The 16319-nt window shown below is 43.1% G+C and overlaps 1 protein-coding gene across 1 annotated transcript in view; it reads right to left on the reverse strand.

Annotated features, from left to right (window-relative positions):
- LOC124697831 (protein ROS1A-like) overlaps nucleotides 1-14611 on the reverse strand; it is a 20042-nt gene extending 5431 nt beyond the window's left edge. Inside the window, exons 1-15 of the mRNA XM_047230367.1 lie at nucleotides 14422-14611; nucleotides 13994-14084; nucleotides 13332-13908; nucleotides 13112-13191; nucleotides 12460-12544; nucleotides 12283-12374; nucleotides 12135-12203; nucleotides 12019-12055; nucleotides 11850-11932; nucleotides 10521-10907; nucleotides 10368-10404; nucleotides 10224-10281; nucleotides 10002-10141; nucleotides 7558-7623; nucleotides 7334-7448 (exon numbers count right to left, since the gene is read on the reverse strand). Coding sequence (XP_047086323.1) covers nucleotides 7334-7448; nucleotides 7558-7623; nucleotides 10002-10141; nucleotides 10224-10281; nucleotides 10368-10404; nucleotides 10521-10907; nucleotides 11850-11932; nucleotides 12019-12055; nucleotides 12135-12203; nucleotides 12283-12374; nucleotides 12460-12544; nucleotides 13112-13191; nucleotides 13332-13908; nucleotides 13994-14084; nucleotides 14422-14437 — 1933 coding nt within the window. The 5' untranslated portion in view covers nucleotides 14438-14611. The remainder of the gene's footprint in view (nucleotides 1-7333; nucleotides 7449-7557; nucleotides 7624-10001; nucleotides 10142-10223; nucleotides 10282-10367; nucleotides 10405-10520; nucleotides 10908-11849; nucleotides 11933-12018; nucleotides 12056-12134; nucleotides 12204-12282; nucleotides 12375-12459; nucleotides 12545-13111; nucleotides 13192-13331; nucleotides 13909-13993; nucleotides 14085-14421) is intronic.
- Nucleotides 14612-16319: the final 1708 nt, after the last annotated feature.

A 16319-nucleotide genomic window follows, 5' to 3' on the forward strand; every position in this document is an offset into this window, starting at 1 on the left:
TGGTACGTCTCGGTGAATTATGATGTTTGGTCTTCGTTTCGTCGAATTCCGAGAATATTGCCCGAACAGCCTTTCTGGAACCAAAAACAGCAGAAAACAGAAACTGGCACTTCGGCATCTTGTTAATAGGTTAGTTCCGGAAAACGCATAAAAACATTATAAAGTGCGAGCAAAACATGTAGGTAATGTCATAAAACAAGCATGGAACATCAGAAATTATAGATACGTTGGAGACGTATCAGCTATGATGACCCACAAGTAGTCGATTGCGGAGCAGACCTCATGGACTTCCTAATATGGTAGCTCCCAAAATATAGATTTGTTCTTCCACATGGGTGCGTGCTTATCAGGGACGTTAGGAACAGGTTGGCTGCCAGCACCCTTTCCAAATATTACTTTTAAATCCTTGACCATACCAAATACTTCAGCACCAGTACGGGTGATAGGCTTCGGCCAGGTTTCTTCCTTGCATCGAAATGCTTGCCTTTTTTTTCTTTAAGGGATGCTTTTGCAGAAGAAAACGACGATTGTAGGGGTACATATTCTTCCTACATTTTTTCAGATATATACTTTCTGTCTGATCCAAACAGTGCGTGCATGCATTGTATCCCTTGTTTGACTGTCCTGAAATGTTACTAAGAGCAGGCCAGTCATTGATGGTTACGAAAAGCAATGCTCGTAGGTCAAATTTCTCTTGTTTATGCTCATCCCACACACGTACACCTGGTTTGGTCCACAGCTGTAGAAGTTCATCAACTAATGGCCTTAGGTACACATCAATGTCATTGCCGGGTTGGTTCGGACCTTGGATGAGCACTGGCATCATAATGAACTTCCGCTTCATGCACAACCAAGGAGGAAGATTGTAGATACATAGAGTCACGGGCTGGGTGCTGTGACTGCAGCTCTGCTTCCCAAAAGGATTCATGCAATATGTACTTAGATCAAACCATAAGTTCCTTGCGTTATCTGCAAAGTCCGGAAACTCTCTCTCGATTTTTCTCCACTGCCGACCATCAACGGGGTGCCTCAACTTCTCGTCTTTGATACGGTCTTCCATGTGCCATCGCAACCACTTGGCATGCTCTTTGTTTCTGAATAGACGTTTCAACCGTGGTATTATAGGAGCATACCACATCACCTTCGCAGGAACCCTCTTTCTGTGTGGCTCGTCCTCAGTATCACCAGGCTCATCTTTTCTGATCTTATACCACAATGCTGTGCATACCGGGCATTTATCCATATTCTCGTACTCCTCACCGCGGTAGAGGATGCAGTCATTAGAGCATGCATGTATCTTCTGCACGTCTAATCCTAGACGGCAGCCAAGCTTCTTTGCTTCGTACGTGCTGCCGGCAATTCGTTCTTTCTTGGAAGCATCTTCTTCATTATTAGAAGCAATTTTTCAAATGCCGAGTCAGCCACACCGCTCTCTGCCTTCCAATTCAGCAATTCTGGTGTGTTGCCTAGCTTCTTATGGCCATTTTCACAATTGGTACACCAATTTGTTGTGGTCCTGTAACATCAGCTCGAACTGCAACCGCTCCTTTTCTGTATCGCAGCCTCACCGTGTATCAGAAATGACCCAACCAAAATCATCAGCAGGCTCATCTGGTTCCTGTTCTTCACCCAGATCTTCTTCTTCATTGTCTTCCATTGCCGTATCAGCGTACTCAGGAAACAAAGATCGGTAGTCATCATCATTCTCTTCTTCATCGTCGTCTTCCATCATAACCCCTCTTTCTCCGTGCTTCGTTCAAATATTATAGCCAGACATAAAATCAGAATGAAGCAGGTGGCTCTAAATGACTCTTGAGGAAGTGTGATCCTTCACATTCCGACAATCAACACATGGAAAATACATAAAGCCATCACCATGCTTGTTCACCTCGACCGCATCGCGAAAAGAATGCACGCCTTTTCTTTAAGCGGGCATTGCGTCGATCATCGTACATCCATGGATGGCTCATCTGCATCAAATAACTGTATATCAAACACAATCACGATCCTAAAATTAGTACCGCACGATCTAAACAAGAAAATAGTGCTAACCTTTTAGGACAAGTGAAAATTAAGAGAAAAAACTTTAAGTGTGGCTCGGGCACCTCATATCATGCTTATCTTCTGTGAACTCGAGTGGCATCACTCTAACACACATTTCAACAAACACCTCTAGTGCATAAAAAAGACTTAACACAAAGCCACACTCTTCCACCAACAAAAAAGAAGAGTGGGGAGGGAGCTGCCATATATATAGGGCTCACCCATCTATCCCGGTTTAAGATACAAACCGGGACTAAATGGATAGCACTGGGCCGAGTAGGCCGCAGAACTCTTTAATCCCGGTTTGTTTCTCAAACCGGGACAAATGATTCCTAACGAACCGGGACCAATAGATGCCGTACGCTTGGGTGTTTACGGGGCGACGTGGCCAGACCTAAGGTCCCGGCTCAGGACACGACCGGATCAAAAGGTGCCTGACCAAATGCCTGTTTTCTACTAGTGCCATGAGTCAGCAGCGTACTAAAGATTCTCACAAAGCACTCTTTTTTTTTGAAAGGAATACGGTAGGAGAAACCCCTACAGTGATTTTATTTTTTTAATAATAAGAACCCAAATTCGCGTCCCTGGGGACTTGAACCTGGGTGGCTGGGTTGTACATCCACTTCCCTAACCAAGTGAGCTAGGCTCACTTCTTTCTCACAAAGCACTCAGTAGTGTGATGTGCAAGAGCTGGGATTTAAAATACTACTGTATTACAGTTCATGTACACTTCAAAAGCCGCTAGTCCACTCTCAACTTGCAAGCCATATTGATGCTCGCCGCTTCTTTTGGGCTGGTAACTTGTCAGGCAGATCCGAGATGAATTTCTTCTTCTTCTCCACGGCAGTGTCATCTCCAGCCGGAGAAAATTTTCCTTTCCTGATTCTTTTCCCTGGTGGTATGTGAAACATTGCATTCAGTGGTCTTGGCGCTCCTGATGTCCTATCAAAGGCCCTCACGCACACAGATCCTGTACATGTTTGGAGAAAACTTCATGAGTAATGTTATAAACATTCTCCCAATAAAACCAAATCCGGCATTTGTGGCTGTCCTCCAGAAACACCCACCGATGTAATGAACCTGCAATAATTATTTTGCAGAAAATGAAACTAACTATGCACTGTGACATGTATTGGTTAAGTTCATTATGCAAATCCTTGATATCAAATAATCACCGATAGCACCCGCAAAAATTTCAAGGAAAACATAAATGCAATATACTTTTAGCCCTTATGGGAGTATTTCATTCTGTTTCCAAGCCATGAAGATTCGTCTATGATCAGTCAATATATTATATTTGTTGCATAGAAGCTACATATATTCAGTATTCAGTAGCTAGATACAAGAACAAGCGAGACTATTAGGATTACGTTGAATTTTAATTAAAGATTGACCTAACCCTCTCGTCCTCCTCCCGAGCCACCCCCGCGTGGCGGCCGGGGAGAACTCTACCCCGCCGTCACCGCCTCCCCCTCTCCCCTCCCCTCCCTCGCCGTTGCCAGGGGGCACGGTCTGGCAAAGGCCGGCCGGCGGCGGCAGGGATTCTTCGTCATCTCGCGCCGAGAAGGTCGGGCGTGGGTCGTCTTCCTCGGGCCGGAGTGCGGCCCTTTGTCGGGGACCTCGATGGCGGTGCCTGACCTTGGCTCGGTGACGGCATGACGGACGACGAGGTGGTGGAGTGCCCTGCTAGCGGTGGAGGGAGGGGTGGGGGCGGGCTGCAAGGGGAAACCCTAGGTCCCCTTCTCCTCGCCTCTCAGCGGCCGGCGGTGGAAGGCTGGCATTCGGCTGCGGCGGTGCCCAGGTGTGTGCGGTGTCTTCTGACTACGCGATCTGCTTGGTGTCTCCGGCAGCAACCATGGTTAGCCTGGGATGGTCGTCGGCGTGGGGGCCCAACTTGAATAAAGGCGGCGGTCCTAGGGTCTCTCTTGGCGAAGATGAAGACCTGTTGTCGAAGGCCTGCCCTTCATGATCTGGCTGGAGTGTTGAGTTCCGGAAAGCGCCGGCGGCGGCGAATGTAAAAGTGCTTCTATTGCCCGGAGTTTGCTGGATCGGTGGTATTCGATCGTGTAAGCCCATGCTTTTATTCCAACCGTTTGGTTTTGGAGGATGCTGCGTGAAGCTCTTTTCTGTGTTGACACCAAGTGACAGCCGATCCATGTTGAAGTTAGAAGAAGAGAATATCATGAAGACCAGATTGGAGGACTAGCTAATGGAGGTTCAAGTCTTTCGCCGTTTCGCCGTTGAGGAGCTTGCTTGGTATTCTGGACTTCGCAACAGTGGTATGAAAGTGGGGGCGGCAACACATGTGAAGTTCGAGGTCTTACCTTTCAGGGTGAAAACCCAAGGTCTGGCCTTAACTGGTTGTGCCTAGCAATATTCTTGTTGAAGACATCGTTTTGAGAGCAGAGATTATCTTCAGGGTGAAAACCTAAGATCTTTGATCGGGCGACGACGGCGCTGGTGCACTGTTCCCTTCTTGGAAGCCGCGTTGTTTTTGAAGAGTCTGAATTTCAGGTGTTGTCTTGGTGGTGGATGTATTAGTGTTGCTAGGGCTGGGATACTGTAGCGGAACTTTTATTTCTTAGTTTTCTTTTTCTCTTTTTGGCTGTCTGCATCCGTAATGTTATTAGGACATTGCGTTGTTGCAGAGGCTCGATGTAATTGGTATCTGATAATTGTTATCAATGTGCATGAAATATGATGGCACATGACAATTTCATTTGACTATTTTTTTTACGAAACTTCCATCGATCTAGTAATAACCATCAAGATCCAAAAGTAACAAAAATTACAAACAACTCATTGGACCTCTTAGCGACAATTAATGACACTAGCGCGAGCGGAAGTCCCTCCGCCGTCCTCGCTCCTCCATCACCGAAGCCAGGCAAATCTTGTCGTAGTAGAGCTTGTTGTAGTAACCAGGAAGTCGTCGTGCTAAGGATCCAAAGGACCAGAGCAAAAACCGTCGATGACAACCGTAGATCGGAAGAGACTGGTCTAAAACCACACCAGCGAACACGAAAACCGACCGGATCCTAGAAGATCCGCTGGACACACAACTCCATGCACCCTCCGCCGGCGCTAGACGCACCACCAGAGCGAGGAGGGGGACCTTATTCTTACTTTAGGAAGTGCTGCCGCCTCACCATCCCAAAGAAGACACTGAAAACAAACAACGGAAACCTTCCCGCCGGCGAGAGACTGCGATCCGCCACGCCTCCAAGGCCCCAAGTCCACCGGAGGCGGAGCAGACCGGTAGTGTCGCCGGCAGGAGGGGCGGAACCCTAGATGGCAGGAGGGGCGGAACCCTAGATGGGTTTCACGTGATTGCCTCCTGTGTACCGGTTCAGCTAATGTAAATTGTTAGTTTAACTTGACTGTTGATAATGGTGGAGGAAACGTACCAAATCTATTGATAACTCAGGATACTAGAGATGTCCTATAGGAGTCTTGCAATTTAGAATTTACATGTGAAAGTACAGAAACATAGATACATGATAGATTTCGATCACCCCTTTTCTTCAAGAGGAAGAAGATACTAGAGAAGATTTTTTGGAGAAAAAATTGTGTTTATGGCCCCATGGCACGCTGTGTGCAGCCATCTGCTAGCACCTACAACAACAGCCGTGCTAAGCTATTAACTAAAACGGTAAACCCAAAAACAATATACTGGTTATTTCTGCAGAATACAATGTGCATATGCTGCCTACTTGGATTTTACTAATAACATGCGATATATATACACTCCAACTTCGTTGTTCTAAATATCAAAAACAGTAAGATGAACATTTATATATTTTACCTCTCTGAAAACAATGTTCTGTTCTTTTAATTTCTAAACCTGCAAAAGAAAGAAATAATGCATAGTCAGTGAAAATCCTCCCTGTGACAGAATGTAGGATTAGTGAAGACCGATTCTGGAGCGACCAATTGGATCCATTGTAATTTGTTTGGTTAACAACAATAGTACAATACTTTCTACGATAATGTTAACTCATGCTTTGATCTTTTTGAATAATCTTCCTGGTAGATTATAATAAGAAAATTGTAGTTTTTAAAGTCCTTTTCGAAGTAGGATTGCTGCCAGGGACGGAGAGAAGGGGGGCTTAGCCACCCCCATGATTGGGATTTTATGAAGAATACTACTCATTAGAGCTCTAATTTCTTGCTGATTTAGCTAACTCTGCCCCCCTCATCAAGTTTACAACACAATTTTGCCCCCCTCAAGTTGGGAAGCTGGCTCCGTCCCTGATTGCTGGAGTAGCTACAAAACTTTCCATGATAAATAAATACCGGAATACGTGCTGGTGCTTAAAAGTCCATATGCAATCTTCCCAGCTAAACTGAAAAAGTAAGAGAGTAACAAATGGATTCCCAGTACATTAATCTAAAAGTAGGTAAAACAGAAACAAGGGTTTCTCTCTAGGTTGAACAATGCTCGATCTTAAACTAAATAGTAACTCTTATCTAAAACATCAAATCCTCTGAGCTCACACAACAGTGAATAATTAGACAAATTCCATGATATTTTTTGGTTCCTAACTTCATATTCAGGTTGATCGCTAGAAGAAACAAGCATAAAGAACTATGTACTGCGGGGTAACATGGCCCGTGCTCCAGCATCTAATAAGCAATTACCTCATTCTGAAACATTCATCACTGAATAAATGGTTATCAGGATGTTTAGGCCCACACTCCACTGCTAATAAATCAAAATGTTCTTGTTCAAGAAGCAATAGTTAAGGTGTTAATTTCTTCATAAGCCTGCTCTCATCATATTTCTTTAAAAGCTTAGGCACAATTCTCATAGCCTATTTTATTGGGCTAGTTGTCAACAAACCAGCTAGCTTCCCTCACACAAGCCAAAGAAAAAGATTGTCTACTTACAAGCCCCAAAGTCCCCAATGAATATTTTAGAAGTGGGCTCAATATTCAATGCAAGACCAAATTAAAGTAAGACATTGGTTTGGTCATAGTTGAGTCTGTACTAAATAGCAATGACACTACCAAACATGTCTGGCTAAACTCAACATAGGCAATAATAGCAGACATCAAAAGAAAAAACTTCAGCAGTTTAAGCTTGTTTCCATAAGTTAAGCAATCTTGAATTTAATCCCAAAGGATACAGGAACTTAATACATTGATGAGTCTTAATTTGATAGTAAGACAAGCTATAACTAAGTTCTATAGCCGTATACCATCCATAAGAACAATTCCAGCACCCATCACTAGCAATGACAACAAAATAATGGTCAACGTTCAACATGACTTGAAGATATTAGTAAAATACCTTTATATATTGAAGGAATTGAAGTTCCAAAGAAAACTGTTCTAGTTGCTCGTTCCTTTATCCATTTCCTTGGAAAAACTATGGGGTTTTGGCTAGAGGCGTGATCGGCAAAAACCTACAATATGAAATTTGTAGTACTAATAAGTTTTAAAAGAACCTTTTCATTCATATCATTTGATTTAGTTGTTACAACTAACATCAGCTGTACTACTTTCAGTCATTACCTCATTTGCTTGGAAGTATGTGCCACCAAGTGGAAAGATTCCTCTCGTAGCATCTCGACATGGTATCTGTTTGATCAACGAAAATGGTGACTATCCATTTTGAAGATAGCAATATGCAACCTCATTGGATCATTGTTAATTCCTCGCAAAGATGAATAAATGCGCAATACTTGATATAAATGTACTCAAAGGTTTCTTTCGCGGTCATGGACCTTCCTACTACTAAATGTTAAACTAACACCATATCTAAAAAACTGTATCACCTCTTGTTCCATCCACCTAAGAGCATCTCCAGTCGCGTCCCCCAAACTATTTTGGGGCGCGCCACACATTTGAACGTGTCCAGCCATGTGCACCAAAGGCCATTTGAGTCTGGCACGGCCTAATAGAGGGCAACGCGAAGTGGGGCGGCGAGTGGCAGACATGACGCAGGGGTTTGGCGAGTGGCGGACGTGACGTAGGGTTTTGGCCATGCGGGTTTAACCCATCACCTACCTCTAGTCAAGCGGCGTAAATAGAAGCTATCTTGTCGCGCATGGCTGCGTGGCCCTGCGCACCGGCGATAATGCGAGCCACCATCGCCGTCCGTCTCTTCACCTGCCTTCGCCATGTAGAAAGTGCCCCTATCCAATCGTCACATCTAGACCATTCTCGCCGTCCTCTGTCTCATCGCATCCACCCCAACAATGTCTAGCGCCGCCGCAAAATCCTCGCGTAGCCTCATCGCCGCTAAGGCATGAGCGTTGTACGAGGCACGGTATCGGGTGCCGCCAGACAAGCGCCTGCCCAGCAGTAACGGCTGGAAGATGGGCGTCAACAGCATCGGCATCCCTCCGGTGCCCATGTCTGGAACAGACCATTGGTTTCACGAGATTCGGGCCTAGCACTGCCGCCTGGTGCCGGAGGAGCGCGCCGATTCCACATGGGCGACCACTAACAACGACACGTGGTGGACCAACTTCTTCGTCACACGCCGAAACGAAGAGCCGCATAGTCATGACACCCTCATCGTGCCGCCAATGCAGTGGAACAAGGTCGTCCGCCACTAGTTCTAGGCATTCTTGGGCGCACTCTCTCCACCGTCATCGAGAGGATCCGCCGCGTCGCGCATCGACTAGAGATACCACTGCCCCCACCGTCGCCGCCGCAACCATCACGATGGCTTCCAAGGGGGAGGAGCGCCAGCTCGTCCACCTCCCACTCGTCTTCTTCAGAGCCGATGTGCTCCGCACTGTCGTCCTACAACGTCTCCCCCTATACCGTACCCAAGAGCGAGGTGAATGAGGAGCACATGACGTGGCGCAGCCGCGAAGGCATCATGATCTGCGAGCCGACGCAGATGACGACGACACAGATGATGACGTCCGGCGGAAGCAGCACCCTTCGCCACCTGAAGCCGGAAGTGAAAGTGGACGACGAACAGGCCGACGCGGCTGCGAAGATGGCGGCGCTCCTCCGCTAGCTGCGACGATCCTGAAGAGACGCCGGGATTCAACGCCGACTGGATGGAGTCGCTCAACAACAACACCACATGGGCGGGGAACATCGACGACGTCATTGCCATGTCCATCCTCAACTCCGGCAAGCTGGTCGTCGACCTCACGTGCGACAACGAGGAAGCAGTTCCCAGCGGCGAAGTGAAGGACGAATCCGCCGATGAGCCTGCTGCCCCTGACCTGTGCGGCAAGAAGAACATCGATGACAACACCGACTACCTGCAGCTGCCACCGCAGGCGCCGCTAGATTCACATTAGGTTTAAATTTAAATGAATCAAGAAATTTGAATGAAATCCTGTATTTTCCTTCAAATTATAAAAATGGAGTTTTTTGGGGGGGACACGACTGGGAACCGGTAGGCCCCAAAAGCGGCACCATGCGGCGGCAGCCCTCAAACGCTCAATCCGGCGCTTTTGCCGGACGCGGTTTGGGGACTGAAGATGCTCTAATACCTTGCAATAGCTTTTTTCAATTACATATATTTGATACGATGTTCTAGCCTAAATAAGAAATATTCAACCCAGAGGTAGGCTTGACTTGCTAAAACAAAAACTTATCTTGTTTATAAAATCAAGTTAGCTTAAATAAGAAACAAACATGAATGGTTTAAATACCCTGTCCAATAAATACTCAACTAAAAAGAGAACAGTTCAAATTAAAATAGCCTGGTAGTGTCAAATCTCCATGTTGATTTTTGAATCCTCAATTCTTAAACTCGGTGAATTATGGTGTCAGGCAGGCTCAAGGTTTTTGCAACAGAATCTCCTATATTCCATAATATTAGGTTCATATAGTCACAGCAAACTAAATGAAACAAGGACCATTCTGGACTAAACTGGCAGCACATGACTATTTCCAACTAGTTCAATGAATTGGAGATCCAAATAGGAAAGTAGTCAATGTTTGTTTTCACCCTTGTAGATATACTAAATAAGTAAGTAATGTACCAAAATTGTTCCTCTGATTTTCTGGTCATATGATCCTTGTATACCGTTGCAATGAAAGCATGCATTACTTTCACATAGTTGAGCTTTGTATTGGTATTTGCAAGCTATATTAGGTGTATCACTTGATTCGGCCGTTTCACCTGTTTTATTTTGACCAACATCAGCATTCTCGACAATACAGAATTTGGAACTTATAATACTTGAAATTTATGTGCATCCTGCCTGGGTTCCATATACAAAGAAGATATGGGCAATTGACATCCGGGTCTCTTTTGTCAAACTGCACATAATACGAAAATGCTCATATCGTGATCTTATTCAAACAGTAACACAGTACACATTTTCTGCAATGTCACATGAACTTACCCCTTCCAGAAGTGGAGAGTCGTCTGGTAGTTCATACCTGCAGTCATGTAGAAACATGACACTTTTACCTCTTTGGTTCTACTAGCTAGAAATATAATAGTGCACATGATCGAGCGATAGGTGCTATAAAGGATGAGAGAGACGAGGACATACACTTGGTGTTCTGTTCTTAGGCGACTAACATTCTTGAGCTTGGGAGTTGGGATAGAAGCAGCTTCAGACGTTATGGAAACAAGGGCATTTAACTTTTGGAGGTAGTTCTTGACGTTCTGTAGTGTAAACTCACTAATAACTTCGGAATCATAAGGGGCATGATCCTCCATGTCATGTTGTTCAATCTCCTGCTGCCCTGGTTCCTGGCTTGCTGGCTCCTCAATGATTGTCTTGCCATTAGCCAAAGAAAGGTCACAGGCATGTGTACTCCACCACTCAAGTAAATCTGCATATCTCATATATGACTGGTGGCGGTTTTCCACAGCAATTGGAGTCCCTAATGTAACCGAACTCTTCTCTTCAGATCCAGAAAGAGCAAGCCTTGCACTGTATATAAGCAAACTGTTAGTGATGACATTTATCCTTGAAGGTCAGATTAATTCTGCATGTCCCCCTAAGTTCAGAAGTCACTTAAAGCAATATTGTATATGCTTCTAAAAATAGTATCAGTCTGTTCCAAAATGTAAGATGTTTTTGGAGTTCAAAATGAACTCTGGAAACGCCTTATATTAATAGTATCAGTCTGTTCCTAAATGTAAGATGTTTTTGGAGCTTAAATTGAACTCTGAAAACGCCTTATATTAATAGTATCAGCGTGTTCCTAAATGTAAGATGTTTTTGGATTTCAAATTGAACTCCGAAAACGCCTTATATTTAGGATCAGAGGGAGTAGAAATGCTAAGATGGCATTGAAACAAAATCAACCATTGGAACTTCCTTATTTTTAATTTTGAATAAAGAACAAATAGTTTCACAACATCTCTTGAATCTATTGGACCTACAATAATCAAACATTTTACAAAGTACGTAAATGTATCAGGCATTGCCATCTCGAGAGTAGATACAAAATTGTGGTCCAGAAGGGATGTATATTCGAATTGACTGTGTGATACAGAGTTGCAAAGCAAAAAAGACCCCATAAATGGGATGTTAAAATTTATAATAAATAAGCCTACATAGCCCCTACCCCCTCCAGAGAAAAACAAAATATCCAGCCCTCGAAGTATTGCGAACTGCACAAATATATCTCCAGGTGACTTGGGCAGTCCATTAAGGTAATTCTCTATATCATCCGACCCAATACAACCTCACCACTGGCGTGGATGCTTTGCTTTACTCTAGTCTCCCGTGGATAAGGGCTGTTCAGGGAATCAAACCTTGCGGTTGATGTTTTGATGATAAGTATTTCCATACTAAATAGTATAGTATAGAATGCATATTGATTAGCCAACTAGAATGTATCAATCTACATCGGACCAAAAAAATTACCTACAAAATGCACTGGCGAAGTGCCTGCACTCGGCTCTCAATGGGCATTCTTTGCAGTTCGGCTTAGTTTTCGTACAGAATACCTACAAATGGATACAAGGTAGAACAGTTTATTGACACACAGTCTGGTCTATGTTGCTTTATGAAATATTCTTTTTATCATATTTACCTTTCCAAAAGTTATCATTTGATAGTGAAGGTCATATCTGTACATGAGAAATGTAAGAATATATCCTCAGATAGAGATATCTAAAGTAAATTATTAACTGGATTCCCAAAACTCACAATGTTTGCTGATCAAGGTTGCATAATCGAGGCCACATGTATTTATGTATATTGTTCAGCACTGGGTACCTTCAATAGCACATGATCAAACTCCAGCCCTTTGTGCATATGTTTGTCAATCTGACCATCAATATTAAAATATACTTACTGCTCCAGGAGGTGCAACTGAAGAGATTCAGGTAGGGGTTGAAGTGGCACCCAACCGAGCCTTACACATATCCTAGCAACATTTGTGTCCACCTATATAATCAACAGGTAAAGATAAACTCCAGAACTTAAGAAATAAAGAATTATACTTAACAAAGATAGGAAGTGAAGAACATACAGGGAATGCCTTGTGATGGAGTGTTAAAAGCCGCACACACTCTACACTTTTGGGTCCAAGTCCCTCAATGCTTAAGAGGTAAGCCCTGAGACAGACACAGCAAATGTAATCTTGAGTGCCATAATCATTGGAATTATACATAAAATAAGTTTATTGCATGTGGTACAGAAATGGGAAGGATAAAGATGGTAATGCATCTAATACAAACTTGTATTTCAGTTCGATCAAGCAAACTATATGTATAAGAGATGCATGGAAGGAATCTAAAATATGCAACTGCTGTGCCACACCCCATGTCGCATGCACAAAAAAAGGATGTTTGAACATTCAGTTAGGCTATACTTTAGGACAACATTTTGTAGATTCATAAGATACAACATAACCCATGTCCATGATTTATTTCACATTTTTCGGAAACTTGGAAGTGCGACATATAACAACGGGGCGTGGGTGCAACTAGACGCGACATGTTAGCATTCATGGAGTACCTAGGTTCATGTGAGTAAGTGACATCGCTAGAACCGGAACAAATCTGAGGAATTAAGCTCGAAAGAAACAGGAAAAAAATTGGTGTTGTCTCAGTTTGCCTAAAAATAGTGGTGGGATAATGTATAGAACGAATAAAAAGTGTATATCTGTCTCTCAGGCCTACTTTGCTATCTCTTCATCTACATATCGTAGCCATTCCAGATCCATGCTCCCATGGGCACTGACCAACCTGTTTAGAAAGTCCTACAATGGAATTGCAGACGATGAGTACACATGACTTAACCATGAAACTGAAATAAGAAAATCTATTAAAAATGTATCCATGTTCATATGGCAAGACTTAAGTTGTGCTTAACTTAAAAACTACTTAACAACATACTTACTATTATCCGTTGTCCCAACATCTTATGCATTCCTCGGTTTCTAATTAGTTCAGATATTTCATTCACGTCTGATTGTCGTATTGCTTCCAAATCAAGTATCTCGTATACACTTTGACCACATTCTTTATACTTAGGGCTGCGGAGGACCTCTTTTCTTATATCCTCAAAATCATATGTCCTCTTTTTACTGCCCTTTCCTCTTGCCTTCTTTGTTTTTGATTCGTTCACATGAGCGTCAGTCAAAGATTTTTCAGTATCTTTCGACTGAGATTCTAATGTGGGCACAGAAGAGAGGTGAATCTTGACACTTAATGAGGGATCAAGAGAACATAGAAGAGTGGTCAAAGATTCAATCACTCTGGTTTCATTCTTATTGGCATTTATCTCTTGCATCAAGAGAAGTTGCATATATGTCGGCACATGAATATTTGTATCAACAAAGTTATCTGCAGTACAACTTGGTAATTCAGACGAAACACCACACCCTCCTGATGTTGTATGAAGCATCCTATTTGAAGGTTTTCCAGAAACTTCTGATTTTGCAGGAAATTTTGCAGCAATAGACATAAATGCAGAGCTATAAAAATCAGAAGATGATAGTCAGACCAACCTCATAACCTTAGGAAGCTAGTACCTAATAGGCAATGTGAGTTTCATTTCACCTTGAAAGATGGTCAGAAACATTCTGGGTAAGAAACACCCCTATTATTGAAGACACAACTGATCCACCCCAAGGAGTGAAATTCCAATGTCCTGCAAACGAATAGAGATACTCCCAGAGTTAAGCGTTAAAGGCGCTTCTTAATACCATAAAACATACCCACATGCGTGATAACACAGCTTATAATACACCAAAGTAAGATGGAAATACCAAAAGGTATGGCCATTTTATAAAATGAAGACACATGCATCAGAAATTAGAGCATGGATGTACACTAATATTGACAACTCGTGACCATATACCATTAACGTGAATTCAGGTTATAACATGACACCATGTTATGTTGTCGATACCTATCCATCCACTCGACTACATGGCATATAGAAGCATATATATGCTACGAGTACAATACTGAGATCGTAGCAATACCTTGAACCATACGCATTGCAGTCCTGAATAAATCCGTCCATCCTCTGAATATTTTTCTTTCCTCCTCTAGGCAGTTCTCTTTGCTCTTTTGCACTTTGGCGCGAAATGGTTTTCTCTTCACTTTTTCCTTATACGGAACAATTTTACCAAATTCTTCCTTGTAAGACACAAGAACAGCATCTTCAGTGCCTTCAATTGGTCCACTGGAACTCATGATGTCCACAATAGACCGAAAATGATTTTCTTTCACTCTCTGCTCCGTAGAATTCATGATATCCTCCATAGTCCGAAAATGACTTTCTTCCACTTTCCGCCCCGTTAAATTCATGATATCCTCAATAGTCCGAAATTTTTCACTTTTCATTTTCCGTCCAGTAGAATCCATGACGTCATCGGTAGCCCGAAAACGATTTTTTTTCAGTTTCGCCTCATATGGTAGGGTTTCACCAAAATCTCCGCTGACAGAGGAAAGAGCACCATGTGGTTCGGCTGTTAAAATAGGGGACGCTGTAGCGCCCGCCGTGCCATCGGATCTGTAGAAGCTCGAGACCATCACCCTACGCTTCGGCATTTCCACAGACCAAACTCTTGGAACGCCTCGTCGTCACAAATAATACGACAGATACGATCAGATTAAGGATGGGCGTGAAGCTTTGTCGAGAGAAACTGGAGGTGGACAAAGCCACCATAGATGGAAGAGAACCCAAGCTTCAGCAAACCTGCCAAAACAACACAGCGCAAAGAGCGATAAGCAGAAAACGCAGACGGATTGCAAATCGAAGAGGGGGAATTTGCCAAAACAACACAACGCAAATAGGGGTAAGTTGCAATCGAAGAGGGGAAATTTTGTCTGTCTCTCCACCTTGCGGTTCGATGCGCTTATATTTCGTCCACGAATCAATACCAATGCACACACCTATGGCCGCGGCGACGGCGGTGCGTCAGAGGAGTAGTAGCACGGTCGGCACTGGGTGGGTAGTGGAGTACTACCAGAGAAGAGGACACGAAGGGTCAAGCTGGGACGCGTGTCGAGCGGAACAACTGAAATATCTACTAGCCTAGTAACTTGAACCAGAGGTAGCAGCTACAGAAACCTTTTGATAGTCCAAATAAGTCTGGCCATAGTCTTATGTAGTACTCCCTCCGTTCCTTTCTATAATGCCTATAAATTTTTAGCATTTATTTTAAAATATAAGGTTGTGGCTTAGCTTTTTTCAATTACCCCATCCCCGTTCAGCTCCCAAATCGTTTAGCTCCCAAAATTGGTTATGGTAAGTTAGGAAGATATGGATTTCCTAAATTTTACGTTGATCTCAAATCGTTCAGCTAGAGGTCTTGTGTAAAAAATATTCTTGCGCTAATTTCCGTGCCAAAAAACTATAGGCACTATAGAATAGAACAGAGGGAGTAGTAGGATCATGCATATGATACTTGTGTATGGTACTACTAACTCTATACTAGTAGTAGTAGTTAGTATCATGAAGTAGTATTATAGTCTTGGTATATTTATTGCTTTTTAGAACTCAATGTAAATTTGTGCACAAGATTTGTTTGGCATTAATTTTTCTCGTGACATGCGCTATGATACAGTATCCACCTATGTTACTCTAATCTCCTCTCTCCTCTTTAATTAGCTGTCACATCAGCATTTTTGTGGAACCAATATGCATGATACCAGCTATGATACTAACACTATAGCTAGTCTAATGCTCCTCCGCCAAAAAAAATGTACGAATTTTCTCTTTTAGGAACGAAACCTTTTAAGTTTAACTAAATTCTGACAGAAAAATGGTAAGACACGTGGCATTAAATTACTACTACCTCCATCCAAGGCTTAAGCTTTATTTTTTTGAAAAGTCAAACGAAGTAAAGTTTGACCAAATTTTTAGAAGAATCTA

This window comes from Lolium rigidum, chromosome 3 (assembly GCF_022539505.1).
Source record: "Lolium rigidum isolate FL_2022 chromosome 3, APGP_CSIRO_Lrig_0.1, whole genome shotgun sequence".
Taxonomy (NCBI): Eukaryota; Viridiplantae; Streptophyta; class Magnoliopsida; order Poales; family Poaceae; genus Lolium; species Lolium rigidum.